Source organism: Oncorhynchus nerka, linkage group LG16, assembly GCF_034236695.1.
Source record: "Oncorhynchus nerka isolate Pitt River linkage group LG16, Oner_Uvic_2.0, whole genome shotgun sequence".
In the NCBI taxonomy this organism is placed as follows: Eukaryota; Metazoa; Chordata; class Actinopteri; order Salmoniformes; family Salmonidae; genus Oncorhynchus; species Oncorhynchus nerka.
In genome coordinates, this window is record NC_088411.1 from 44786529 (window position 1) to 44814007 (window position 27479).

The following is a 27479-nucleotide window of genomic DNA, read 5'->3' on the forward strand; positions in this document are numbered from 1 at the left end:
GTCTATCCTCCACTCGTTAGGGACAGGTGGTCCTATGGGGTCTATCCTCCACTCGTTAGGGACAGGTGGTCCTATGGGGTCTATCCTCCACTCGTTAGGGACAGGTGGTCCTATGGGGTCTATCCTCCACTCGTTAGGGACAGGTGGTCCTATGGCCCAGTCCTCCACTCGTTAGGGACAGGTGGTCCTATGGGGTCTATCCTCCACTCGTTAGGGACAGGTGGTCTTATGGGGTCTATCCTCCACTCGTTAGGGACAGGTGGTCCTATGGGGTCTATCCTCCACTCGTTAGGGACTGGTGGTCCTATGGGGTCTATCCTCCACTCGTTAGGGACAGGTGGTCCTATGGGGTCTATCCTCCACTCGTTAGGGACTGGTGGTCCTATGGGGTCTATCCTCCACTCGTTAGGGACAGGTGGTCCTATGGCCCAGTCCTTCACTCGTTAGGGACAGGTGGTCCTATGGGGTCTATCCTCCACTCGTTAGGGACAGGTGGTCCTATGGGGTCTATCCTCCACTCGTTAGGGACAGGTGATCCTATGGGGTCTATCCTCCACTCGTTAGGGACAGGTGGTCCTATGGGGTCTATCCTCCACTCGTTAGGGACAGGTGGTCCTATGGGGTCTATCCTCCACTCGTTAGGGACAGGTGGTCCTATGGGGTCTATCCTCCACTCGTTAGGGACAGGTGGTCCTATGGGGTCTATCCTCCACTCGTTAGGGACAGGTGATCCTATGGGGTCTATCCTCCACTCGTTAGGGACAGGTGGTCCTATGGGGTCTATCCTCCACTCGTTAGGGACAGGTGGTCCTATGGGGTCTAACCTCCACTCGTTAGGGACAGGTGGTCCTATGGGGTCTATCCTCCACTCGTTAGGGACAGGTGGTCATATGGGGTCTATCCTCCACTCGTTAGGGACAGGTGGTCCTATGGGGTCTATCCTCCACTCGTTAGGGACAGGTGGTCCTATGGGGTCTATCCTCCACTCGTTAGGGACAGGTGGTCCTATGGGGTCTATCCTCCACTCGTTAGGGACAGGTGGTCCTATGGGGTCTATCCCTCAGCATTAACCACTAAAGTTCTCACCCATCTCGCCTAATCCCACATAGCCAACAATAAGTGGTCCCCTGTGGGAATCAAACCCACAACCATGACGTTGCGAGCACCATGCTCTACCAACTGAGCTGCAGAGATCTAACCCAATTATGACCTAACTTCCTTAAAGAGTTATTTTTATGCAAGATTCATCAATGGTGAACGTTTTCATACTTCATTTCCAAAGCATGCAAGTCCCCAAACTCATACTAGGAGCTATGAAAGCATACAAAGCCTGCTCCTTTCGTGTTTTTCTTAGACAGCAAACCTATAGAAGATAATTTTGCTAAAGCAACTGACCCAAAACCCACAATTACCCAGGTAGCACTTGACTATATGTTATGGTATAGTAATGGCCAGATATTAAGAAATGACATGGGAAAATAGTAATTACACAGTAATTACAAAAGAAAACACACATTGGTCATCCCAAACATATTTACTATTCAAATACCTTCACAAAATGGTTAAATCTACCATAAAACTTTTTTTTTTTTAAACACATCCAGTAATCGCAATGTTTTAAAGTTCATAAGTACACTTCACAATGCTCTGATCATTTACATGTTGCTGCTTTTTCACTACACATCTCACAGTAAATTACAGTTTTCCCCAACTAATAATAACCCTTTAGCATATTTAGTTCTCTAAAATATTTTAAGAATGAAATAAGAAACATGAGCAGAAGGAGCAGCAGAAATATGACATTCTGATTGGTCATAAATATGACATTCTGATTAGTCATAGATATGACATTCTGATTATTCATAAATATGACATTCTGATTAGTCAGAAATATGACATTCTGATTAGTCAGAAATATGACATTCTGATTAGTCAGAAATATGACATTCTGATTGGTCAGAAATATGACATTCTGATTAGTCAAAATCAGCACAACTATAAAATAAAATAAAATGTATGGATTAGTCCAAATATTTTGTAAAATCTTCTAACTGTAAACATTCACATACAGAGTACATATTAACATACAGCATTCTTATATATGCATAGATACTACACACACACACACACACACAACCAACATTAATACGCATAGCTATAACACACGCCAACATACAGCAAATTAAACATCTTTAGTTATTTAACAGCAGCATTGTCATGCTATGAGGGGTTCCACTCTGGCTGGATCTGATACACACTGTCTATCACTACCCAGCAGCTGATCGTCATTCAGCTCTCATTTCATGTTCATCTGGGTCGTGTTCGTTAGGGCACACCGTAGGAAAACATTTTGCAACGGAAATAAAAAAAAAACAGGCATTTCTGTTGGCTAATTACAGGTAGTAACAGTTTCACTGTTATCTTCCGTTTTTTTGTGTGCCTAATGAACACAACCCTGATGCTGCCTGTGTAGGCTTTGGTTGGTACCATCAGATAAACAGCTCCTTGTTGACCCACATCAGGCTGCGCGTATCGTTGGGCTTGCACTCGTACTCGATGCTGTTGAAACTGTTGCCTCCCTGGCAGTGGTCCCTCTTGTTGTAGTTGTAGTACTTCACCTGCCACACCACTTCAAAAGAGCCCACCTCTGGGAACTGGGAGGGGAAATGATGGGACCGGCAGAGTTAATCGGTTAACTCCAGTTCACTTTTTGATACTTTTAGTGCATAATTTTTCATTTATGGAAACATTGAAAATACAATCTTATACAGCTAAATCACAGGAGGCTGCTGAAATGAGGACGGCTCATATAATAATGTCTGGAACGGAGCAAATGGAACGGTAAGATCAAACGCATGGAAACCATGGAAACCATGTGTTTGATACCATTCCTCTGATTCCACTCCAGCCATTACCTGGAGCCCGCCCTCCCCAATTAAGATGCCACCAGCCTCCTGTGAGCTAAAAAAAAAAAAACAACAACAACAAAAAACATGTTGACATTGAGGTTGTTTTTAAAAAGGCCCACGATTGGTCTGCCAACGAACCAATCACTGCTCCTGTGTGTCCTCTAATGACCTTGCTAATCTGATAAAGACAGAGAAATGGACAAATGGGAGCAGAGCTCCTTGTTGCTGTGTGACATAAAATGTGGCCCTATTTGAGTGTTGATAATAAAATCAGTTTACAGGGATTGGTGTCATGTATGTGTCTTTGCTAGGCTAAATGTTTGTTAGCAGGACCTGCCTAGCCTGCTAATAGTTTGTAGCGTGACCTGCCTAGCCTGCTAAATGTTTGTAGCGTGACCTGCCTAGCCTGCTAAATATTTGTAGCGTGACCTGCCTAGCCTGCTAAATGTTTGTTAGCAGTGACCTGCCTAGCCTGCTAAATGTTTGTTAGCAGGACCTGCCTAGCCTGCTAATTGTTTGTAGCGTGACCTGCATAGCCTGCTAAATGTTTGTAGCGTGACCTGCCAAGCCTGCTAATAGTTTGTTAGCAGGACCTGCCTAGCCTGCTAAATGTTTGTAGCGTGACCTGCCAAGCCTGCTAATTGTTTGTTAGCATGACCTGCCTAACCTGCTAATTGTTTGTTAGCAATTGTTTGTTTTAGCAGTGACCTGATACATGTTTTTGGAGCCCACAGCTAATAGCAGGATAATGCTAAAAGGACCTACATTGTTTGTTAGCAGTGACCTGCTGCTAAATGTTTGTTTGACCTGCCTAGCCTGCTAAATGTTTGTTAGCTCATGCCATTCGTCACATGTCAGTCCTTATTGTGAAGATAGTGCATCTGTTGTGTGATCGTATGCTACTAGTGTGATCGAATGCTACTGGTGTGATCGTATGCTACTAGTGTGATCGAATGCTACTGGTGTGATCGTATGCTACTAGTGTGATCGTATGCTACTGGTGTGATCGTATGCTACTAGTGTGATCGTATGCTACTGGTGTGATCGTATGCTACTGGTGTGATCGTATGCTACTGGTGTGATCGTATGCTACTGGTGTGATCATATGCTACTAGTGTGATTGTATGCTACTGGTGTGATCGTATGCTACTGGTGTGATTGTATGCTACTGGTGTGATCGTATGCTACTGGTGTGATCGTATGCTACTAGTGTGATTGTATGCTACTGGTGTGGCCGTATGATGCTGGTATGATTGTATGCTACTGTGGCAGTGCCTTTACCACATGGGTGCTTTATCCTAGCCGTATAGCATACCTGACATGGCTAATGCTAGCTTCAGGCTCTACCTGGGACTGCTTACTGTTTAGCCATCAATGTTCACTGATATGTTATTCAGGCACTGCAATATGAGGAGTGTTTATTTAAGCTTTATGCCTGTTTAACTTTATGGTGTTCAATTAAGGACATTATTGATTGTATTTAACATGTGTGATGCAGTAGTGGGCATATATGTAAAGATCTAACTCCTTGAGCCTTTGAATATAACTTTGATTATATTTCCATGTATCACTTTCCTCCTAGAAACCACACACACTTGTTGTATAATTACCTAAAGTGAACTGCAGTGTGTTGTGTGGGGACAGTAAAACCCCTTTTTCCCCTGACATCTACCTCATCCCCATATTGTTTTTATTTACTTTTCTGCTCTTTTGCACACCAGTATTTCTACATGCACATCATCATCTGCTCATCTATCACTCCAGTGTTCATTTGCTAAATTGTCATTACTTTTCTACTGTGGCCTATTTATTGCCTTATGTCCTCACGCCATTTGCACACACTGTATATAGACTTCTTTTATTTTTTAAATCTATGTGTTATTGACTGTACGTTTGTTTATGTGTAACTCTGTTGTTGTTTTTGTCAAACTGCTTTGCTTTATCTTGGCCAGGTCGCAGTTGTAAATGAGAACTTGTTCTCAACTAGCCTACCTGGTTAAATAAAGGTGTTCTCAACTAGCCTACCTGGTTAAATAAAGGTGTTCTCAACTGGCCAACCTGGTTCAATAAAGGTGTTCTCAACTGGCCTACCTGGTTAAATAAAGGTGTTCTCAACTAGCCTACCTGGTTAAATAAAGGTGAAATTAGAAATTAATCTGTTCTCACCAGGCATCTCTGAATCAGTACATGGTGTTTAGTAGAGGTCCTTCACACATCTCTGAATCAGTACATGGTGCTTAGTAGAGGTCCTTCACACATCTCTGAATCAGTACATGGTGTTTAGTAGAGGTCCTTCACACATCTCTGAATCAGTACATGGTGTTTAGTAGAGGTCCTTCACACATCTCTGAATCAGTGGTCCTTCACACATCTCTGAATCAGTGGTCCTTCACACATCTCTGAATCAGTGGTCCTTCACACATCTCTGAATCAGTACATGGTGTTTAGTGGAGGTCCTTCACACATCTCTGAATCAGTACATGGTGTTTAGTGGAGGTCCTTCACACATCTCTGAATCAGTACATGGTGTTTAGTGGAGGTCCTTCACACATCTCTGAATCAGTACATGGTGCTTAGTAGAGGTCCTTCACACATCTCTGAATCAGTACATGGTGCTTAGTAGAGGTCCTTCACACATCTCTGAATCAGTACATGGTGCTTAGTAGAGGTCCTTCACACATCTCTGAATCAGTACATGGTGCTTAGTAGAGGTCCTTCACACATCTCTGAATCAGTACATGGTGCTTAGTAGAGGTCCTTCACACATCTCTGAATCAGTACATGGTGCTTAGTAGAGGTCCTTCACACATCTCTGAATCAGTACATGGTGTTTAGTAGAGGTCCTTCACACATCTCTGAATCAGTACATGGTGCTTAGTAGAGGTCCTTCACATCTCTGAATCAGTACATGGTGCTTAGTAGAGGTCCTTCAGACATCTCTGAATCAGTACATGGTGCTTAGTAGAGGTCCTTCACACATCTCTGAATCAGTACATGGTGCTTAGTAGAGGTCCTTCACACATCTCTGAATCATCTCTGAATCAGTACATGGTGCTTAGTAGAGGTCCTTCACACATCTCTGAATCAGTACATGGTGCTTAGTAGAGGTCCTTCACACATCTCTGAATCAGTACATGGTGTTTAGTAGAGGTCCTTCACACATCTCTGAATCAGTACATGGTGCTTAGTAGAGGTCCTTCACACATCTCTGAATCAGTACATGGTGCTTAGTAGAGGTCCTTCAGACATCTCTGAATCAGTACATGGTGCTTAGTAGAGGTCCTTCACACATCTCTGAATCAGTACATGGTGTTTAGTAGAGGTCCTTCACACATCTCTGAATCAGTACATGGTGCTTAGTAGAGGTCATTCACACATCTCTGAATCAGTGGTCCTTCACACATCTCTGAATCAGTACATGGTGCTTAGTAGAGGTCCTTCACACATCTCTGAATCAGTGGTCCTTCACACATCTCTGAATCAGTGGTCCTTCACACATCTCTGAATCAGTACATGGTGCTTAGTAGAGGTCCTTCACACATCTCTGAATCAGTACATGGTGCTTAGTAGAGGTCCTTCACACATCTCTGAATCAGTACATGGTGCTTAGTAGAGGTCCTTCACACATCTCTGAATCAGTACATGGTGTTTAGTAGAGGTCCTTCACACATCTCTGAATCAGTACATGGTGCTTAGTAGAGGTCCTTCACACATCTCTGAATCAGTACATGGTGCTTAGTAGAGGTCCTTCACACATCTCTGAATCAGTACATGGTGCTTAGTAGAGGTCCTTCACACATCTCTGAATCAGTACATGGTGCTTAGTAGAGGTCCTTCACACATCTCTGAATCAGTACATGGTGCTTAGTAGAGGTCCTTCACACATCTCTGAATCAGTACATGGTGCTTAGTAGAGGTCCTTCACACATCTCTGAATCAGTACATGGTGCTTAGTAGAGGTCCTTCACACATCTCTGAATCAGTGGTCCTTCACACATCTCTGAATCAGTACATGGTGCTTAGTAGAGGTCCTTCACACATCTCTGAATCAGTGGTCCTTCACACATCTCTGAATCAGTGGTCCTTCACACATCTCTGAATCAGTACATGGTGCTTAGTAGAGGTCCTTCACACATCTCTGAATCAGTGGTCCTTCACACATCTCTGAATCAGTACATGGTGCTTAGTAGAGGTCCTTCACACATCTCTGAATCAGTGGTCCTTCACACATCTCTGAATCAGTACATGGTGCTTAGTAGAGGTCCTTCACACATCTCTGAATCAGTACATGGTGCTTAGTAGAGGTCCTTCACACATCTCTGAATCAGTACATGGTGCTTAGTAGAGGTCCTTCACACATCTCTGAATCAGTACATGGTGCTTAGTAGAGGTCCTTCACACATCTCTGAATCAGTACATGGTGCTTAGTAGAGGTCCTTCACACATCTCTGAATCAGTACATTGTGCTTAGTAGAGGTCCTTCAGACTCTAGCGATATTATTATTATTGTTTGGTTAAAGAAAGTTTGTTTTATCAATTTACCTGATTTTGCTTACTGTTACTTTGGACAAAATGACAACGTCAATATTCTTGTAATGTTTTTTTTTATATATATACAAAAATCGTAAATTACAGCTCAATTTGATCAAATTCTGAATTTTCGATTAATCACACTTAATCACAGCAAATCCTGCGATTAACTCTTACAAATGTTTATTGACATTTTCGTCATTTAGCAGAAGCTCTTATCCAGATCGACTTAGTTGATGCATTAATCTCAAGGTAACTAAGTGAGAAAACCACTTATCACAATCATACAGTAGTAAGTACATTTGTCCTCAAAGTAGCTATAAGAAAAGTCAATGCTAGTAAGAAAAAGGCAAGTGAAAATAAATGCTGTGGATGAACTGCGAAGCTTCAGAGATTTCATCATGAACAGTTGACTCCTGATACTGTAAAGCCTACACGTGTAATGGACTCATATGGACCATGCATAGCCTGGTTCCCAGATGTGTTTGTGCGGTCTTGACCCAACACCTATGGTCATGGCATGACAACAACCATAGGAGTTGGCTTTAACATACAAACAGATCTGGGACCAGGCTAGATGATGCAGATGTCAAACAGATCTGGGACCAGGCTTGATGATGTAGATATCAAACAGATCTGGGACCAGGCTTGATGATGTAGATATCAAACAGATCTGGGACCAGGCTTGTTGATGTAGATATCAAACAGATCTGGGACCAGGCTTGTTGATGTAGATATCAGACAGATCTGGGACCAGGCTTGTTGATGCAGATGTCAAACAGATCTGGGACCAGGCTTGTTGATGTAGATATCAGACAGATCTGGGACCAGGCTTGTTGATGTAGATATCAAACAGATCTGGGACCAGGCTTGTTGATGTAGATATCAAACAGATCTGGGACCAGGCTTGTTGATGCAGATGTCAAACAGATCTGGGACCAGGCTTGTTGATGTAGATATCAAACAGATCTGGGACCAGGCTTGTTGATGTAGATATCAGACAGATCTGGGACCAGGCTTGTTGATGCAGATGTCAAACAGATCTGGGACCAGGCTTGTTGATGCAGATGTCAAACAGATCTGGGACCAGGCTTGTTGATGCAGATATCAGAAAGTATTTGTAATGTGACTGGTAAACTGCTCTGAATTAACTTATCTATTTAATTGTTTTGTCTACTTGTAAATTGTAAAATATTCTGTCTGTATTTTTCATTATGTGTTTGACCCCCCCACAGCAAGACTAGCTGTTGTCATGGCGTCAGCTAATGTGGATTCTAATAAAATCCTAAAGAAATCCAAAACAAATTCCAGTCAAACTGAGTTTTCCCTTTCCTACCTGTATGCTGATCTGTACAGCTTGTCTGTCTCCGCTCTTGGTGTGTGTCACGCCCTCTGTGTCGTAGACGCCGGTGTAGACCACACACTGGGGGTCTCTAGACCGTTGCTCCAAGGGGAATTGGACTCCACCTACACTCATGGTGCTGCCGACCAGGACAGGGTCACAACAGTTAGGGACAGATCATCAATCAATAACTTTTATTTTATAATGCCCTTCTTTTTTTTTTTACATCAACAGTTGTCACAAAAGTGCTTTAACAGGAAACCCAACCTAGAACCACAAACAGTAAGCAATGCAGATGTAGAAGCACAGCAAATCCCCCTATAGGAGGAAGAAACCTCGAAAGGAACCAGGCTCTGAGGGGTGGCCAGTCCTCTTCTGGCTGTACCGAGTGGAGATTTAAGGGTACATGTGTGGCCAAATGCAGACCAGATCGTTTTTTCAAGATGTTCAAACGTTTATAGATGACCAGCAAGATCAGCTAATAACCATGATGGGTGATGACTGTTTATCTGGGGGAAAGGGTTGGTGGTGGATTGGTGACACTGGGCCTGTGGTTGTTTTGACATTGCAGCTGACAGGAAAGACAACTGCAGAATGACTGATCTACAAAATCAGGGTGAAATATAGATCATCAGTGTAATTTATCATTCCATCCATGATAATTCATTCTTAATAACAAAAGACTGAAACACAAACTCAGCTCGCCATATTTGAGAGCATGTTTGGCCTACTGCAGGAATTGCTGAAGGCCTAATCCGGAGTGGATTTGACACAATCTGGCTGCGCCTTCTGTCTCCCTGCACCCTCCGGACTCTAGCCAATGTTACTGTCGTCACTATCTGGCCAAATTGCAAAATTGGAAGCCCGGTCTAGTTCTACAATTTATATTCTTAAAGCCAATTTTGACTTTGTAGTTTGTCAATCTAGTGGGAACTCGAGTGAACCGCGTGCGCTCTGACGTGTCGCCTTCAACCTCGTGCGGCTTGTGTTTTTTATCAATGTTCTTAATTAATTACCAATTTAATAATATTAGTAAATTAGATTAAAGCAGGGAAATAATATGATAATAATAATAATAATATATGCACCGATTCTATTTCACATTATGAAACACTGATATAATGTAGATTTTGGATAATACAATGTAGTCAAAACATTAACAGGCGGTGTCAAAATATAGCCTATTGAAGTGTATAGACACTATATAGGTTATCAGAAGAATATTGCCTGATTATCTGTAATACGTTTCACCCCACTATACTTACGTTGCCTCCACATCCCCAGGTTTGACAACCACTTCAATGTTGTACTTTGACCCCGTTAGCAATTTAATCGTCCTGGTTTGGCCAAATCTCGCTCCGTCCGATTTGAAGTACACGGCACTGTTATTTGGTAGCATTTTCAATGATATTCCGATTTTGACGAGTTCGAGAGCCATTCTTCTTGGAGTTGAGGGATGAGGTTGTGCTCAAATCCAATCCTACGTGAGTTGACAAACGAGGGGCGCAGGTGTGAAACGGTGGCCACTCCGGATTTCCAACAGAACTATCGACGTAGAATATTGTTGTGTCGTGAAAGCACAGGTTTAAAATGTAAAAACTCATCGCTGGAGGCAGAGCCTAAAGTAATTTCCACTGTCCTCGTGAATAATCCCATACACACACATAATCCTCCTATACACGTAATCTAAGGAGATCAAGACTAAAACAATTTGGCCCGGTAAACAACTTGGCCCCGTAGAGAAATAATAAACCTGCATTTTGTAATTAGATAAATAAATGATTCAAATAGGCCTATTGATTTTTAAAGACAGTTGAAATGTGCACGCCGTGTACGCAGAGAGCGGGAGAGGGAAACAAAGCGTCTGAAATGGTCAAATCATAGGTGGGTTCGCTGACAACATCACGAAAACGATGCGGACGCTTCAGTGGGGCAGAAATCGTGAGTTGTGATTCAGGATGGCCAGATAGATAGATAGATAGCAACAATAACAATAAACTGTCATGTGGGAAATCGTGACTCCTTTCAGTTATTTTAATCTTGTTCTTTATACCATGTTTTGTTTTGACTGATTTCATATCAATGCTAATATGACAACAAAAAAGTCGCTAGATAGCTACCCAACAATTGTAATGATGTATTAGAGACAAGCGCAACTGTATATGTTTTCAACAAACATTGGAAATGAAATACATGTTGTCAACAATCTAAACCAGCCCCGTCTGTTTTGTCCCATAGTTGCGCACACGTCGGTTTTGTTGCTAAACAACCAACCCATCTGTCGTCCCAGTCAATATACACTTATATCGACAGGTTTGCGTCTTTCCAAATCATGTACAATCATATTGAGTTTACCACAGGTGGACATCAATCACGTTGTAGAAACATCTCAAGGATGATTAATGGAAACAGGATGCACTTGAGCTCAATGTTGAGTCTCATAGCAAAGTGTCTGAATACTTCTGTAAATAAGCTATTTCTGTTTTTGGTGTTTCATACATTTGCAAAAATGTCTGAAAACCTGTTTTCGCTTTGTCATTATGTGGTATTGTGTGTAGATTGCTGAGGAAATTGTTTTATTACATCCATTTTAGAATAAGGATGTAATGTAACATAATGTGGGAATAGTCAAAGGGTCTGAATACTTTCCGAAAGCGCTGTATCCTCCAAACACCGCTTCTCGCGCATTATCACATCAATAAGGAATTGTCTTCGATCACGCCCACAAATTGGGGAAAACCAACAGTCTTTCCTATAGAACCCCATTGTAAAAGAGGCAACTTTGTTGTCGATTTTTTTGGGGTTATACAGAGATATCATCTAGAAGAAAAAGAAACGCACACGTATTTAGACGCATTCTTGTGTTCTAACTACCCGCTATAATGATGAATAATATCATCTTTAGACATGTTGTACTTTCCTGTACTTTTTGTAATTTACTAAAACAAGCAGACAAGAAAACTGTGTTTGAAAAAAGGTAAAGCTTTTTTTCTGAGCCAAATGGGGTAACCTAGGTAACCACGTTTTCCCCACAGGCGGGCAGGGTCATGACATTCTGTCGGACCCCAGTAGGACTAGCTGTCACCATCCAAGATGGCCCCAGTAGGACTAGCTGTCGCCATCCAAGATGGCCCCAGGAAGACTAGCTGTCGCCATCCAAGATGGCCCCCGGAAGACAAGCTGTCACCATCCAAGATGGCACCAGGAAGACTAGCTGTCGCTATCCAAGATGGCCCCTGGAAAACTAGCTGTTGCCATCGGCGTCGGCTAATGAGGATCCTAATAAATCAAAGCAAATCTAACACCAACTGGGTCTCTAGGTCAAAAGCAATTGTCATCGTCCATGGTGCTGATACTGGTCATCAAGGCAAGGCTCTGCTATCACGTCGATTTTCATTTGTTCCATTGTAGGCTACCAGACATACCAAATTAAGAGCAGCACCTTTGAAGGAATTTGACCCAGGTCTGCATCACTAGGGCTACACTACAGTCAGAGATGTAGTTCTGAATGAGCTCACCTGGGGAGAGGAATATGCTTCGTGTCCACACTTCATATTCATTCCCTTTGATTGGTTTAACTGTTCGTTATAAGTAAATCTAAGTACATTATTTTGGTTTGAACTGGCTGAATTTGTAAACAAGTGTCTAGCAATAGAGGGCGCTATATGACATCTACTTGTCAAACTGGATTAGAAATGACTTGGTTCCCACAAAACACATGTATTATTTAATTGGCAGAAGGAAGAACATTTGTATAGTTTTTTTATTGATGATTAAATGATTGATTAAAATGAAGTCACATATTGTAGATATCTAAGGTCACAGACTGTAGACATTAACATTCTCACACTAGTGTCAGCGTATCCCCCAAACTCAGTCCTGGGGAACCCAAAGAGCGCACATTTTGGCCCAGCACTACACAGCAGATTCAAATAGTCAAAGCTTGTTGATAAGCTGATTCATTTGATTAAGCTGTGTAGTGCCAGGACAAAAACCCCAAATGTGCACCCCTTGGGGTCCCCCAAGATAGAGTTTGGGGAAACACTGCACTACATAGAACAGTGAATTATTAAAGCTAGTTACCAGAAGTGCTGCTTGACAAGTTCAGTTTCAGCCACTAAAACATTCAGTAGGCTACAGGGCTGTGTTAAGTAGGGCAAAATGTAGCAAAACATTTTATTTTTTATTTTTACGAAAACTCAACTTGGGAGTGTTTCTCTAGTAAGCTACCTCCTAGTTTCACAACATCGCATGTTTTTTTTTCTTCTCAAATCAAATCAAATTGATTTATATAGCCCTTCGTACATCAGCTGATATCTCAAAGTGCTGTACAGAAACCCAGCCTAAAACCCCAAACAGCAAACAATGCAGGTGTAGCAGCACTGAACACAACCCAGGAATCCAATTGGTATGTATTATGGATGGAACAAGTTTAACTTGTTGATTTTTAAGTCTGTGTTAACGGTGAATCAACAAGGTAATCATTACGACGGCTTCATTTGCAGATATGAATGATGTAGAACCTTTCATTGAAAAGTGACACCATTTTACAATCGATTTCACAAGTTGAATCAAAAATATGTCACACCTCATCTGTTTCCTTGATGCTTCAGTAGTTTTCCTGACCATGGAAAAACTCTGGGCCCCTAGTTACAGCTGCAATAAAAAAGGTACAGAGATATCACTGATCAAGTCCTGTGGTCAGGAAAAACTCAACCATAGAGAACGATAGAGGACTCTACTGACGAAAAGCCCGTTTTAGCATGGACAGTGACATTGAGGACTTTCACAATTTTTAAGTAGTCAACTGGGTGGGACTTCCTATGGGTTAAGGAAGTCTCACATAATTCCATCAAGGTCATCAGGCGGGATCAGCCAATGAATTATATTTGTGCGCAAACATTCCATAACTCCAGGTGGCAGTAAAATCACCAGCCTTGGCTTCATACCTGTTCAGACAACACCCTCTAGGGGGCAGTATGAACACTTTCAGTTTGTTTACCAACTCATAGAAGTAGCAGAAGAAGAAAATGGACTACTTCAAAATGGAGATTTTCACAATGGTGCTGCCCATACACTCACAGGTGTCATAATGGGACGGATGCATTGCGATCTCTATGGTATGATAATGGGCCAGATAAGTTGATTCATTTATTTTTTATTATTTTTTATTTAACTAGGCAAGTCAGTTAAGAACAAATTCTTATTTTCAATGACGGCCTAGGAACAGTGGGTTAACTTCCTTGTTCAGGGGCAGAACGACAGATTTGTACCTTGTCAGCTCTGGGATTCGATCTTGCAACCATTTGGTTACTAGTCCAACGTTCCAACCACTAGGCTACGCTGTCGCTCTGATGATGTCTACAGTATAAAAGAAAGGCAAACATTGATCAAAAACAAACATTCTGAACAGCACAGATACCACAGCACTATGCCCACACCCCTGTTTCCTTGGTAACCCCAGTGAAATATCTACCATTATTCTAGGTATGATTACAAAGTCATTTTCCACAACAACAAAAAATGATAACTGCTTGGTCCTGTGATAAGGGTGGCTTCAATCAATAAATAAAATAAATATAGCCGAAAATGGATTTGGTCACCATATTTCAGAGCAACTACCAAGTGTACTGTCAACCACTGTCATCCTTTCTGTAGCGAAGAGCACTTGTGTGCATCAGTATGTCAGCAGCAATCACGGAATAACATGGACGGGATGATTGATTGATTGAGTGACTGGATTCAGGCCTCCTTTCTTTTTATGATGAGAGGACCGACGTTATCCCCCGTCTCCTGGTTGTGTTTAGCATGAGCACCATCACAGTAGGGAAACTGAGGGTGAGAAACATTGTTAGAGTACACCGAAATAAATCTTTCAATTCCTTGACTTGTTCTGCTCAAAATGCGAGTAATAACATACCCCCTTTACTAGCCTACCGTTTGTTAAAGGCATATGCTACAAAACAAACAAAAAGAAGCTCTCCTCACAACCACCTCGTACCATGCCACGTGTCTATGAATTTTCTTGTGGTTAAGACATGGCTCCAACGTATAGCGAGAAGTTGTGAAACTAGAAACTAAATCAAAGAGCATAAAATTGACAGCTAGCCTACCTTCTTAGATCTCCAACACCTGCAGTACACCGCCTTATCCCCGAGGTCCTCGATGTCGAAAGCGTGCACCACTTTGGGGTTGTCTTTCTGCAGGTCCAAGTTGACCTTGGGCTTGACCCCTGACCCCTTGGAGAGGTACTGGAAGAGGAGGATGCCCGCAGCTGTAGCTCCTGCAGTCACACCGATGGCTGCCGCCAACTCCCCTGTAAAACAGAAACACAGACTGATCCAGTATCTACTTCAGCTATGCCTCCAACTGCAATACAACAAACAAAAGATCACCAACACTATTGGAATAGCTTACCATTCAGTGTTAAAGCAGTATGTTAAAACCCTACAAAACTTAAGATAACTACAGTTCAGGCAGAAATGTATTTGACTGTTCCAACACACACACTTGCACAATATTTAGAAAGCATAAACCATTTGTTGTTTTATGGTAGGAAGAGCAGTACATGTTTAAGTTATGGTTTTTTACTTTACAGGTGCATTAGCCCAATAATGGACTAACGGAGCCTAGCATTATCTAGGCTACGGGTTATGTTTAGGAATTTGTTTAGGGGAAGGGTTAGCTAACATGGTTATGGTTAGGGGAAGGGTTAGCTAACATGGTTAGGGGAAGGGTTAGCTAACATGGTTAGGGGAAGGGTTAGCTAACATGGTTAGGGGAAGGGTTAGCTAACATGGTTAGGGGAAGGGTTAGCTAACATGGTTAGGGGAAAGGTTAGCTAACATGGTTAGGGGAAGGGTTAGTTATTATGGTTAGGGTTAGCTAACATGGTTAAGGGAAAGGTTAGCTAACATGGTTAAGGGAAGGGTTAGCTAACATGGTTAGGGGAAAGGTTAGCTAACATGGTTAAGGGAAGGGTTAGCTAATGTAACTTTAGACCGTCCCCTCGCCCATACCCGGGTGCGAACCAGGGACCCTCTGCACACATCAACAACAGTCACCCACGAAGCATCGTTACTCATCGCTCCACAAAAGCCGCGGCCCTTGCAGAGCAAGGGGAACTACTACTTCAAAGTCTCAGAGCAAGTGAGGTCACCAATTGAACCGCTATTTAGCGCGCACCACCGCTAACTAAGCTAGCCGTTTCACATCCGTTACACTAACATGGTTAGGGGAAGGGTTAGCTAACATGGTTAGGGGAAGGGTTAGCGAACATGGTTAGGGGAAGGGTTAGCTAACATGGTTAGGGGAAGGGTTAGCTAACATGGTTAGGGGAAGGGTTAGCTAACATGGTTAGGGGAAGGGTTAGCTAACATGGTTAGGGGAAGGGTTAGCTAACATGGTTAGGGGAAGGGTTAGCTAACATGGTTAGGGGAAGGGTTAGCTAACATGGTTAGGGAAGGGTTAGCTAACATGGTTAGGGGAAGGGTTAGCTAACATGGTTAGGGGAAGGGTTAGCTAACATGGTTAGGGGAAGGGTTAGCTAACATGGTTAGGGGAAGGGTTAGCTAACATGGTTAGGGGAAGGGTTAGCTAACATGGTTAGGGGAAGGGTTAGCTAACATGGTTAGGGAAAGGGTTAGCTAACATGGTTAGGGGAAAGGGTTAGCTAACATGGTTAGGGGAAAGGGTTAGCTAACATGGTTAGGGGAAAGGTTAGCTAACATGGTTAGGGGAAAGGTTAGCTAACATGGTTAGGGGAAAGGTTAGCTAACATGGTTAGGGGAAAGGTTAGCTAACATGGTTAGGGGAAAGGTTAGCTAACATGGTTAGGGGAAAAAGGTTAGGGCTAACATGGTTAGAAAGGTTAGCTAACATGGTTAGGGAAAGGTTAGCTAACATGGTTAGGGGAAAGGTTAGCTAACATGGTTAGGGAAATGTTAGCTAACATGGTTAGGGGAAAGGGTTAGCTAACATGGTTAGGGGAAAGGGTTAGCTAACATGGTTAGGGGAAAGGGTTAGCTAACATGGTTAGGGGAAAGGGTTAGCTAACATGGTTAGGGGAAAGGGTTAGCTAACATGGAACATGGTTAGGGGAAAGGGTTAGCTAACATGGTTAGGGGAAAGGGTTAGCTAACATGGTTAGGGGAAAGGGTTAGCTAACATGGTTAGGGGAAAGGGTTAGCTAACATGGTTAGGGGAAGGGTTAGCTAACATGGTTAGGGGAAGGGTTAGCTAACATGGTTAGGGGAAGGGTTAGCTAACATGGTTAGGGGAAGGGTTAGCTAACATGGTTAGGGGAAGGGTTAGCTAACATGGTTAGGGGAAGGGTTAGCTAACATGGTTAGGGGAAAGGTTAGCTAACATGGTTAGGGGAAAGGTTAGCTAACATGGTTAGGGGAAAGGTTAGCTAACATGGTTAGGGGAAAGGTTAGCTAACATGGTTAGGGGAAAGGTTAGCTAACATGCTAAGTAGTTGAAAAGTTGCTAATTAGCTCAAATGCTAAAGTTTGGTTATGATGACATTTGAACTCCGAACCTTTGGGTTGCCAGATATTCGCGTTTTACACCAACCCTACTTTCATTTTCGCCTTAACTAATCATCTGTTATGCGGAGAATAGTATTTTATGTAACCATACTAAACACAACATATCATATACTCATTGAGTGTCTCGGATTTACGTTAAATGTCTTACGTCTATTCTATAAACCCAGGCTGAGTGTCGGGGCTCTTAAACAAAACTCCCCCCATACAGAATACCCCTACTACATCCAAAGACGTGTGTAATATAATAGTACTGGGCCTCGGGAACAAAGGCTACTAGCACTGCTGGGTTATAAAGTGGAAGGACAATATTTAGCTGAAAAGGTATTGCATTGCCTTTGTAAATAATCCATCTCTTGCAGTCGTCACATGTTGTGTCTTTAAATGTTGACACAGGAATTTCATTGTATGGAATGAATGGGGCCTGTAAGGCTCGAGCTAAAACATGCCAATGATATACGGTATAACCTTGTACAAAAATACTCTTCTCGGCCTAACAAACTCTTACAGCCAGCTGACATGGCTAGTTAATAGTAGGCAATAATACAAGGTCGCAGTTTTACGAAATTACAGGCATGCAAACGTTATGTCCATCGCCAAAAAAATCATTAAAGATTACATTAGCCAATGTCATAAAAATAGTTCACATTATTTGGAAATATTTAGCTAAATAACAACCGTTTTCGTTGCAACGTATGTACGTAACTAGCTAATATAAGTGATATTTTTGGATAGTTAACATGGCATATTTACCTTTTGACAAGGAAACGTTTGAACTCATGGCTTGTAACTTGGAACGAATGCAGGCAGTCCTGTTGAACAAGCGTCGCTAACTATCTGTACGTCTTAAATAATGCGTAGTAAATGACACATACTTTAAGAGGTTTGAAAATGTAAACGCACTTATTTTTCTTGTGTGTTCCGGTAGACTAGACGCTGGTTTGCTGCCTTTCTCAGGTCGGAGTGCGAATTACACATTGAAATATCTTATAACCTAAAAGGCATTATATGGTCTATCCGAAGGTCTGCATTGGCCCTGCAGCGTTTAGGTGATATGGCCTCTGCAGAAACCAGGCCATTCGCACGTCTTGGGCTTCGCTGAGCAGCTCAGAGCTGTGGTGACCGACATTGTCAAGGAAGTGAGTTTGTGCGGGACCTCCCGCCTGCCATCCACCGATAATGTCAATGCGGAGCTATACCGCGCCCTCCACATTATTACAACATTTGGGAGGCGCATTCCTGCAGAGGCTCCACAATTACGTCACACGCTCATACTGAGCCTCCGATCACATGTACAGATCAAGCATACATTGGCTTTGACTTGGCTTCTACACTCATAGTTGCAGGAAGCTGGGATAGAGAAACCACCTTGCTATTTCGCCGTCATTGGACACTGTGCTATCTAACCGGTCATGTTTAAACACAAACGCACTTCCTTTACAACTTCCTTTACAACAGCTCTACTAAGTGCAATAAGTATGAATGCCCTGACTTCTGCAGCCATCGTATCACCGTCAATGCTGCACGGCCAATGCAGATGTCGGATTGACCATGTGGCGAAGAAAAATGACTTCGCGCTCCTCTCTCCCCCACTCACAGTCAACACCTAGTTATAATACTGCTACACTCCACCCCCCCCACCACATCTACCTCCTCATAGTTACCATATCCTCCTACCCCAACGTGAGCTGGGACCCACAGAATGTGAACACACAGCTAGCATCTAACTACACTGAAGAAAAATATAAACGCAACATATAAAAAGTGTGGGTTTCATGAACTGAAATAAAAGAACCTCAATTTTCCATACACACAAAAAGCTTCTCAAATGATGTGCACAAATTTGCTTACATCCCTGTTAGTGAGCATTTCTCCTTTGCCAAGATAATCCATCCACTTGACAGGTGAGGCATATCCAGAAGCTGATTCAACAGCATGGTCATTACATAGGTGCACCTTGTCCCGGAGACAAAAGGCCACTCTCTAAAATGTAGTTTTGTCACGCAACAAAAGTTTTTGGGGTGTGTGTAATTGGCATGCTGACTGCAGGAATGTCCACCAGAGCTGTTGCCAGAGAATGTAATGTTCATTTCTTTACCATAAGCCACCTCCAAAGTATTTTTTTTAGATTTTGGCAGTACGTCCAACCGGCTTCACAACCGCAGACCATGTGTAACCACGCCAACCCAGGGCCTCTGTAATCAGCATCGTCACCTGCGGGATCGTCTGAAACCAGCCAAATGGACCGATGACACCGAGGAGTATTTCTACCTATAATAAAATCCTTTTGTGGGGGAAAACTCATTCTGATTGGCTGGGCCTGGTTCCTCCCATGGCTGCGCCCCTGCTCAGTCATGTGAAATCCACAGAATAGGGCCTAATGAATTTATTTTAATTGACTGATTTTCTTATATGAACTTTAACTCAGTAAAATCGTTTCATTCATATTTTTGTTCAGTATACTTATGACACCACTCGGAATCACTTCCGGGTCAAATAGGTTCCTTGATCAAAAACTTCCTCCTTCAAAATAAAAGTCCCCTAGTTATATTGGAGAACATTGCTAACATAATCCATATGCATTCTTATATCACAGCATACATTGCTGATTGTAAGCAGACTAAATTCCACTCCATGGTGAAGTTCCTCAACTCAGAAACTTCCGAACAATGGAGTGGATTTTAGTCCGCTATGCTGATTTTGTTTGTACAATAAAATCCCTTCCATAAATGTATGTATATATTTTTATTTTATTTAAATTCACATAGGTGCTCATAAGAGTGGTGGTTGATAGTGCCCCATCCCAAACTGAGCCCTATACACAAACGCCCAATGCACTTGTGGATATTTAAAGGGTATGACATTGGAGTAACAAATCCTCTCACATCTCCACCTGTGCGTAAAGTCGATTTGGGATTGGGGAAATTCAGCGCAATGGATTTGGACACAATAGTTACACTATATAAAAAGACAGTAAATTACCATAGGCATCTTCAAAACACAGGATTTAAGAAAACACGTACTTTTATTAAAACGTAAAAACGGCAGTAGTCTCGAAGCAAAACACTGTCACCCAGCAAAACACGGTCACCAAATCACAAAACATATTCAGAAACTTGTCATTGTATCTTGCTTCAGTTCTGCTCGTTGTGACAACGATCCCAATCATTGTATTGAAAGTCCATGATCTGACAGCTGAACATTTATTTTGGTGACGACCTGAAAACAGAAGAACAATCATTATTACATCATGCGGTAATTATTCCCAACTGTAAACTAGGGCTAGGCTACCAAAGAAATCAACTCAACCACTTATTATAGGATTATTTCGTATTTCCCCCTTGTGAAAATAATAAAAAGTTAAACGACTCCATGGATTGCGAGGCTAAAATGTCAGGCTGCAACGCAACCCTTTCATCAAACATAGGTTAAATCAGAATTTGTGACATTTGTACACTGAATGTAGGCCAGGCCTAATGCAACGTTACCAGTTATCTAACATGTCTGTTACAACATGTTTGATACAATGTAGCTACACATCAACGCATAGGTCAATTACTTTACACACCCTACTTCACTTTCACGCCAAGTCCAGTTTCTTCTGTGTTTCGGAGAGTTTATCCTGCAGTCGTTTCTTTCTCCAATCAAGGAACTTCCTCCGCGCTCGGTTGGCCTGCCATCCAGAAAGGAAACCGACTGCGAATGAAATAGCGATTGCAACTTGCAGCGTCCTCTCAGAAACGTCCGCCATATTCACCTCTGTATGTATGTCAGTTTGTATTGCTTTTTAGTTGTTCGGAAAAGCCACCCAACATGTGTCGTGCTGTGACGTGTCTAAATATACGAACGCACCATACCGACGGTCCTACAGAATGTCTCGAGGGCCAAACGTCGAGGTAAAATGCACGATTGAGAATTATAATTTATCTCCGGGAAAACGGTGCCCTCTTGTGCCCAGAAGGAAATCTAGACAATGGAGTGCAGTCTTCGGGAGAGAAAGGTTCACTGTTGCTCTGGAGCAGAGTTACCCAAACTCGGTCTTGGGGCTCCCCCTGGGTGCACGTTTTGGTTTTGCCCTAGCACTACACAAGTTTCGAGTTGGATATTCACACTTTAAAACCTCAATAGCTTTCAAACCACCTGAGCCACAGACTCCAAATAAGTGTCATGATGTTGGAAAAATTGCACAAAACATTGCACAGGTCTTATTTTCATGATTTGGACATTAATTCACTTTCCAAAGCTAATAAAAGTGGAAATGTGTGCAGCATTTTGTATTCTGAGTTGAATTAGGGAGCATAAACAAAGTACAAACTTTTTTTTACATTCAGATTTCAATCCTTGGTCATGTGACCTACTGACTTCAAACAAGGTTCCGAATGTCCACCGACTACCCTAATATATTTCACACCCTTTAGTTTGTCCATTTTCACCTCACACATTTTTACATGAATTTTTCTCAATTTCAAATTTAAATAGCTCCTTGGTCATGTGACCTACTGACTTCACACAAGGTTCAGAATGTCCACGGACTGGCGGAGACGGGCGCCACGAGGCATGCAGTGTGGTAACGCAACCGATCCTGGAGAAGCTGGCGGGAGCCCCGGGGAGAGTTCTCTTTTCTTTGTGAAGGACAGGGCGCCCTGGAATGGGTTCGCCCCGAGAGAGGGGCCCAAGCCCTGGAATGGGTTCGCCCCGAGAGAGGGGCCCAAGCCCTGCAATGGGTTCGCCCCGAGAGAGGGGCCCAAGCCCTGGAATGGGTTCGCCCCGAGAGAGGGGCCCAAGCCCTGGAATGGGTTCGCCCCGAGAGAGGGGCCCAAGCCCTGGAAAGTGTAGCGGTTTCGGCAATGTCCGGTGAGATCTCCCTGGCCCTTGAAAATCCGGGGGAAGAGGGTGTAAATCTCATGCCGGGTCGTACCCGTATCCGCAGCAGGTCTCCAAGGCAAACAAAGCCTCTGGCATGTTATAATGTAGGTAAGGGAAGTTGGCCAAAAAGAGCTGTAACTTCGGGATAAGGATTGGCTCTAAGGGCTGGGTCGGTCGAGCTGTGGTGCGATGCGGGGCTGGGCTCGAGCTGCAGCTTGGGGAGCAGTCGCTCCATCGCCCTCCTCTCGCCGCCATTGGAAGTTAGTTATGCGGCCCATCTCGCGGTCTCTCGTCCGTGATCTCGCAAGGGGCTGTGTGCTGGGATTCGTCGGGGTGGTGTCTGTGGTTGGGCCAAAGGCAGACTGGTGGGGGGGTTGGGTCCGGCGGTTGGCGGCGGCAACTCTGGACGTGCACAGGGCCCTTCTCGCAGATCTCCCTAGCTACGGTGCTCGCCAGCCCCACACTTTGAAGGTGGGGAGGTCTCCTCTACGCTCACTAGACATGAGGCAGAGACTATAACCATTGGCCCCGCAGTGATAGGGAATTGCATGGATCTTGCTCATGCCCTATGAAGTGGGGAGAGGAATCTCCAGCTTGTCTGGGGAGGGAGGCCTACATCTGATGTGGGTAGTACCATCCACGGCCATTGATTTGCTGCGGAACCATAAAACAGAGGGAAGAAGTCTAGGTTCCCACTGGGCACGGATCACTGAATGTCAACTTGAAATGAAATTCAAAAAGGAGCGTACCCACCTGCTGCAGTCACACTCAAATCCACCGTGGTGTGACTGTGAACCGCCCCCCTCCCCCTCATGTGACTGTGACCCCCTCTCCCCCTCGTGTGACTGTGACCCCCTCCCCTCATGTGACTGTGACCCCCCTCATGTGACTGTGACCCCCTCCCCCTCGTGTGACTGTGACCCCCCTCCCTCTCGTGTGACTGTGACCCCCACCTCGTGTGACTGTGACCCCCCCCTCGTGTGACTGTGACCCCCCACCCTCGTGTGACTGTGACCTCCCCTCTCTCCCTCGTGTGACTGTGACCCCCCTCTCCCCCTCGTGTGACTGTGACCCCCCCTCTCCACCTCGTGTGACTGTGACCCCCCTCTCCCCTCGTGTGACTCTGACCCCCCCCTCCCCCTCGTGTGACTGTGACCCCCTCTCCCCCTCGTGTGACTGTGACCCCCTCCCTCTCGTGTGACTTTGACCCCCACCTCGTGTGACTGTGACCCCCTCGTGTGACTGTGACCTCCCTCTCCCCTCGTGTGACTGTGACCCCCTCTCCCCCTCGTGTGACTGTGACCTCCCCCGTGTGACTGTGACCCCCCTCCCCCTCATGTGACTGTGACCCCCCTCCCCTCGTGTGACTGTGACCTCCCCCTCCTTTGACTGTGACCCCCTCTCCCCTCGTGTGACTGTGACCTCCCCTCGTGTGACTGTGACCCCCCTCCCCCTCGTGTGACTGTGATCCCCCTCGTGTGACTGTGACCTCCCCTCCTTTGACTGTGACCCCCCTCTCCCCCTCGTGTGACTGTGACCTCCCCCTCGTATGACTGTGACCCCCTCTCCCCTCGTGTGACTGTGACCCCCTCTCCCCTCGTGTGACTGTGACTTCCCCTCGTGTGACTGTGACCTCCCCCTCGTGTGACTGTGACCCCCTCTCCCCTCGTGTGACTGTGACCCCCCTCCCTCTCGTGTGACTGTGACCCCCCTCGTGTGACTGTGACCCCCTCTCCCCTCGTGTGACTGTGACCTCCCCCGTGAGACTGTGACCCCCTCTACTCCTCGTGTGACTGTGACCTCCCTCTCCCCTCGTGTGACTGTGACCCCCTCTCCCCCTCGTGTGACTGTGACCTCCCCTCGTGTGACTGTGACCCCCTCTCCCCCTCGTGTGACTGTGACCCCCTCGTGTGATTGTGACCCCCTCTCCCCCTCGTGTGACTGTGACTTCCCCTCGTGTGACTGTGACCTCCCCCTCGTGTGACTGTGACCCCCTCTCCCCTCGTGTGACTGTGACCCCCCCCTCCCTCTCGTGTGACTGTGACCCCCCCCCCCTCGTGTGACTGTGACCTCCCCCGTGAGACTGTGACCCCCTCTACCCCTCGTGTGACTGTGACCTCCCTCTCCCCCTCGTGTGACTGTGACCCCCTCCCCTCGTGTGACTGTGACCTCCCCCTCGTGTGACTGTGACCCCCTCCCTCTCGTGTGACTGTGACCCCCCTCCCTCTCGTGTGACTGTGACCCTCCCCCTCGTGTGACTGTGACCCCCTCTCCCCTCGTGTGACTGTGACCCTCCCCCTCGTGTGACTGTGACCCCCACCCTCGTGTGACTGTGACCCCCCTCTCCCCCCGTGTGACTGTGACCTCCCCTCGTGTGACTGTGACCTCCCCCTCCCTCGTGTGACTGTGACCCCCCCTCCCCTCGTGTGACTGTGACCCTCCCCCTCGTGTGACTGTGACCCCCACCCTCGTGTGACTGTGACCTCCCCTCGTGTGACTGTGACCTCCCCTCGTGTGACTGTGACCTCCCCCTCGTGTGACTGTGACCTCCCCCTCGTGTGACTGTGACCCCCTCTCTCCTCGTGTGACTGTGACCTCCCCCCGTGTGACTGTGACCCCCTCCCCTCGTGTGACTGTGACCCCCCTCCCTCTCGTGTGACTGTGACCCCCTCCCTCTCGTGTGACTGTGACCCCCACCTCGTGTGACTGTGACCCCCACCCTCGTGTGACTGTGACCCCCATTCTCGTGTGACTGTGACCTCCCCTCTCCCCTCGTGTGACTGTGACCCCCTCTCCCCCTCGTGTGACTGTGACCTCCCCCTCGTGTGACTGTGACCCCCTCTCCACCTCGTGTGACTGTGACCCCCCCCTCTCCACCTCGTGTGACTGTGACCCCCTCTCCCCTCGTGTGACTGTGACCCCCTCTCCCCTCGTGTGACTGTGATCCCCCCTCCCTCTCGTGTGACTTTGACCCCCACCTCGTGTGACTGTGACCCCCCCTCGTGTGACTGTGACCCCCTCCCCCTCGTGTGACTGTGACCCCCCTCTCCCCCCCGTGTGACTGTGACCCCCTCCCTCTCGTGTGACTTTGACCCCACCTCGTGTGACTGTGACCCCCTCGTGTGACTGTGACCCCCTCCTCGTGTGACTTTGACCCCCTCCCTCTCGTGTGACTTTGACCCCCACCTCGTGTGACTGTGACCCCCCTCGTGTGACTGTGACCCCCCTCCCTCTCGTGTGACTTTGACCCCCACCTCGTGTGACTGTGACCCCCTCGTGTGACTGTGACCACCCCCTCGTGTGACTGTGACCCCTCCCCCTCGTGTGACTGTGATCTCCCCCTCGTGTGACTGTGACCCCCTCCCTCGTGTGACTGTGACCCCCTCGTGTGACTGTGACCCCCGCCTCGTGTGACTGTGACCCCCCTCGTGTGACTGTGACCCCCTCGTGTTACTGTGACCCCCCTCGTGTGACTGTGACCCCCCCTCGTGTGACTGTGACCCCCCCTCGTGTGACTGTGACCCCCTCCCCCCGTGTGACTGTGACCCCCTCCCCCTCGTGTGACTGTGACCCCCCCCCCTCGTGTGACTGTGACCTCCCCCTCGTGTGACTGTGACCCCCTCCCCTCGTGTGACTGTGACCCCCTCCCCTCGTGTGACTGTGACCCCCCCCTCGTGTGACTGTGACCCCCTCCCCCTCGTGCCACAGTGAGGAATAGTAATGAAGCGCTGGTAAAGGTGGTTCCTATGGTTCTGTCCCGGAGGGCAGACTGAGGCAAGCAAATGATTGAAAGGGGATGATTATTTTCTGTTGCTTCTTCCGAACACCCGGTCGACAGTGCCGCTAGATACCACGAGGGGTATTTGGTCCTCAAGCCTATAAGTATTGCACTGGCACTTGATGTCGATGTAAAAACCCAGTTAAAGTCCGCTGAAGGTTAGTAGCGGCAACTGATGTCCAGTTTGGAAGACCGAAAAGCCTCTGATGATACCACCGGGTGTGACTCGAATGGATATCAATTTGATGATGTCTGACCATAGTATGCTACCCTTTGTGGTCGCACTCATACCACCTTCGGGGTGGCTGTGACCCCCTCATGTCAAAGTGAGTTAATTGGATGAAGCTGGGGTAAACGGCTGGACATAATGAAGAGTCTCTTGAGGTAGTCAAATGCCTCATCTAATTAGTGACGGGCAATAAATGGATGAACGGGAAACGTGTGAGATGAAAAGGGACAAACTAAAGGGTGTGCAATATAGACGGGCAGTCAGTGGACATTATGAACCTTGTTTGAAGTCAGTAGGTCACATGACCAAGGAGCTATTGAAATTTTAAAAAATTGTAATAAATAATGTTAAAATAGTGCGAGATGTAAATCGACAAAAATAAAAAAAAGTGTGTGCAATGTGTGTCTATGCCATCGGGTTAGCTAGAACCAGTTTAAAGTTTTAGGAGTAACGGTTAAAGAGCTATTTGTCACTATGTTGACGGTCCCTAACTGCCTTTGGTGGACGTAAGGAAAACTACAGGCGAATATCCAACCTGAATCCATGTTTACCTCAGTGCACGACACAGCTGATTCAAATAATCAAAGCTTGATGAGTTGATGCGCCAGGGAAACCCTGATCCGGAGAGTACAATGAGACACTCCTTAGCCGTAAGTAATCGCCCGCAGCTGGGACCATGTCAACTACAATCACATGCGCTGTTTAATTAGAAAACTTTATTAATCCTCGCTTTGCAATACGGTTTTGGAAATATAAAGTCCTCTCCTTTCACATCGCATCAAAATGATTTCACAAATACGAAATGAACACTTACTGTACACCGTTTTAACCCGATTTAAACAGTTACAACCGACAGTATTTTAAAGACGTGACCTTCCTCTGTTATACACAGGTGTTCGGAGCATGGTCACCTCGGTGTTCTGTCCGTCATCCATAAACAAGCACGGTTATGGTCATGTGGGAACCCTGACCCAGTGTGTTGTAACTTAAAAGTTCAAAGCAGCCTTTTATTTAAATCTCAATATCAAATCAATTCTGGGTAACATTTAAATACCTTTTTTAAATAGCTTCTTAGCAAAGAGACATTTCTCAAGCAAGAATTTAGCATGGAGTGGTCTGAGTGGGGAGGTGAAAATAGAAAAGTAGCTGTTATTGGCAGAAAGGTTTAGAATGTTTTCTCATTGGTCTATTCAGGCCAACACTCAATCTCACTAAAACATAGCAGACATTTCATGCAGACTTTTCAAACAGTTTACACCTTAAAGGGCATTTTCAT

At 45.3% G+C, this 27479-nt stretch overlaps 2 protein-coding genes across 2 annotated transcripts; both read right to left on the reverse strand.

Moving 5' to 3' along the window:
• Positions 1 to 1515: 1515 nt before the first annotated feature.
• On the reverse strand, positions 1516 to 10713 carry LOC115124194 (CB1 cannabinoid receptor-interacting protein 1-like). The gene is made up of 3 exons (XM_029653575.2): positions 10047 to 10713; positions 8776 to 8920; positions 1516 to 2654 (listed from the first exon to the last, which is right to left on the reverse strand). Exons 1-3 carry the CDS (start codon positions 10217 to 10219, stop codon positions 2490 to 2492), a joined length of 483 nt encoding a protein of 160 aa, XP_029509435.1. The 5' UTR covers positions 10220 to 10713; the 3' UTR covers positions 1516 to 2489.
• A 1813-nt stretch (positions 10714 to 12526) lies between these two features.
• Positions 12527 to 18468, reverse strand: LOC115124192 (CDGSH iron-sulfur domain-containing protein 1-like). The gene is made up of 3 exons (XM_029653573.2): positions 18084 to 18468; positions 14895 to 15097; positions 12527 to 14613 (listed from the first exon to the last, which is right to left on the reverse strand). Exons 1-3 carry the CDS (start codon positions 18109 to 18111, stop codon positions 14524 to 14526), a joined length of 321 nt encoding a protein of 106 aa, XP_029509433.1. The 5' UTR covers positions 18112 to 18468; the 3' UTR covers positions 12527 to 14523.
• Positions 18469 to 27479: the final 9011 nt, after the last annotated feature.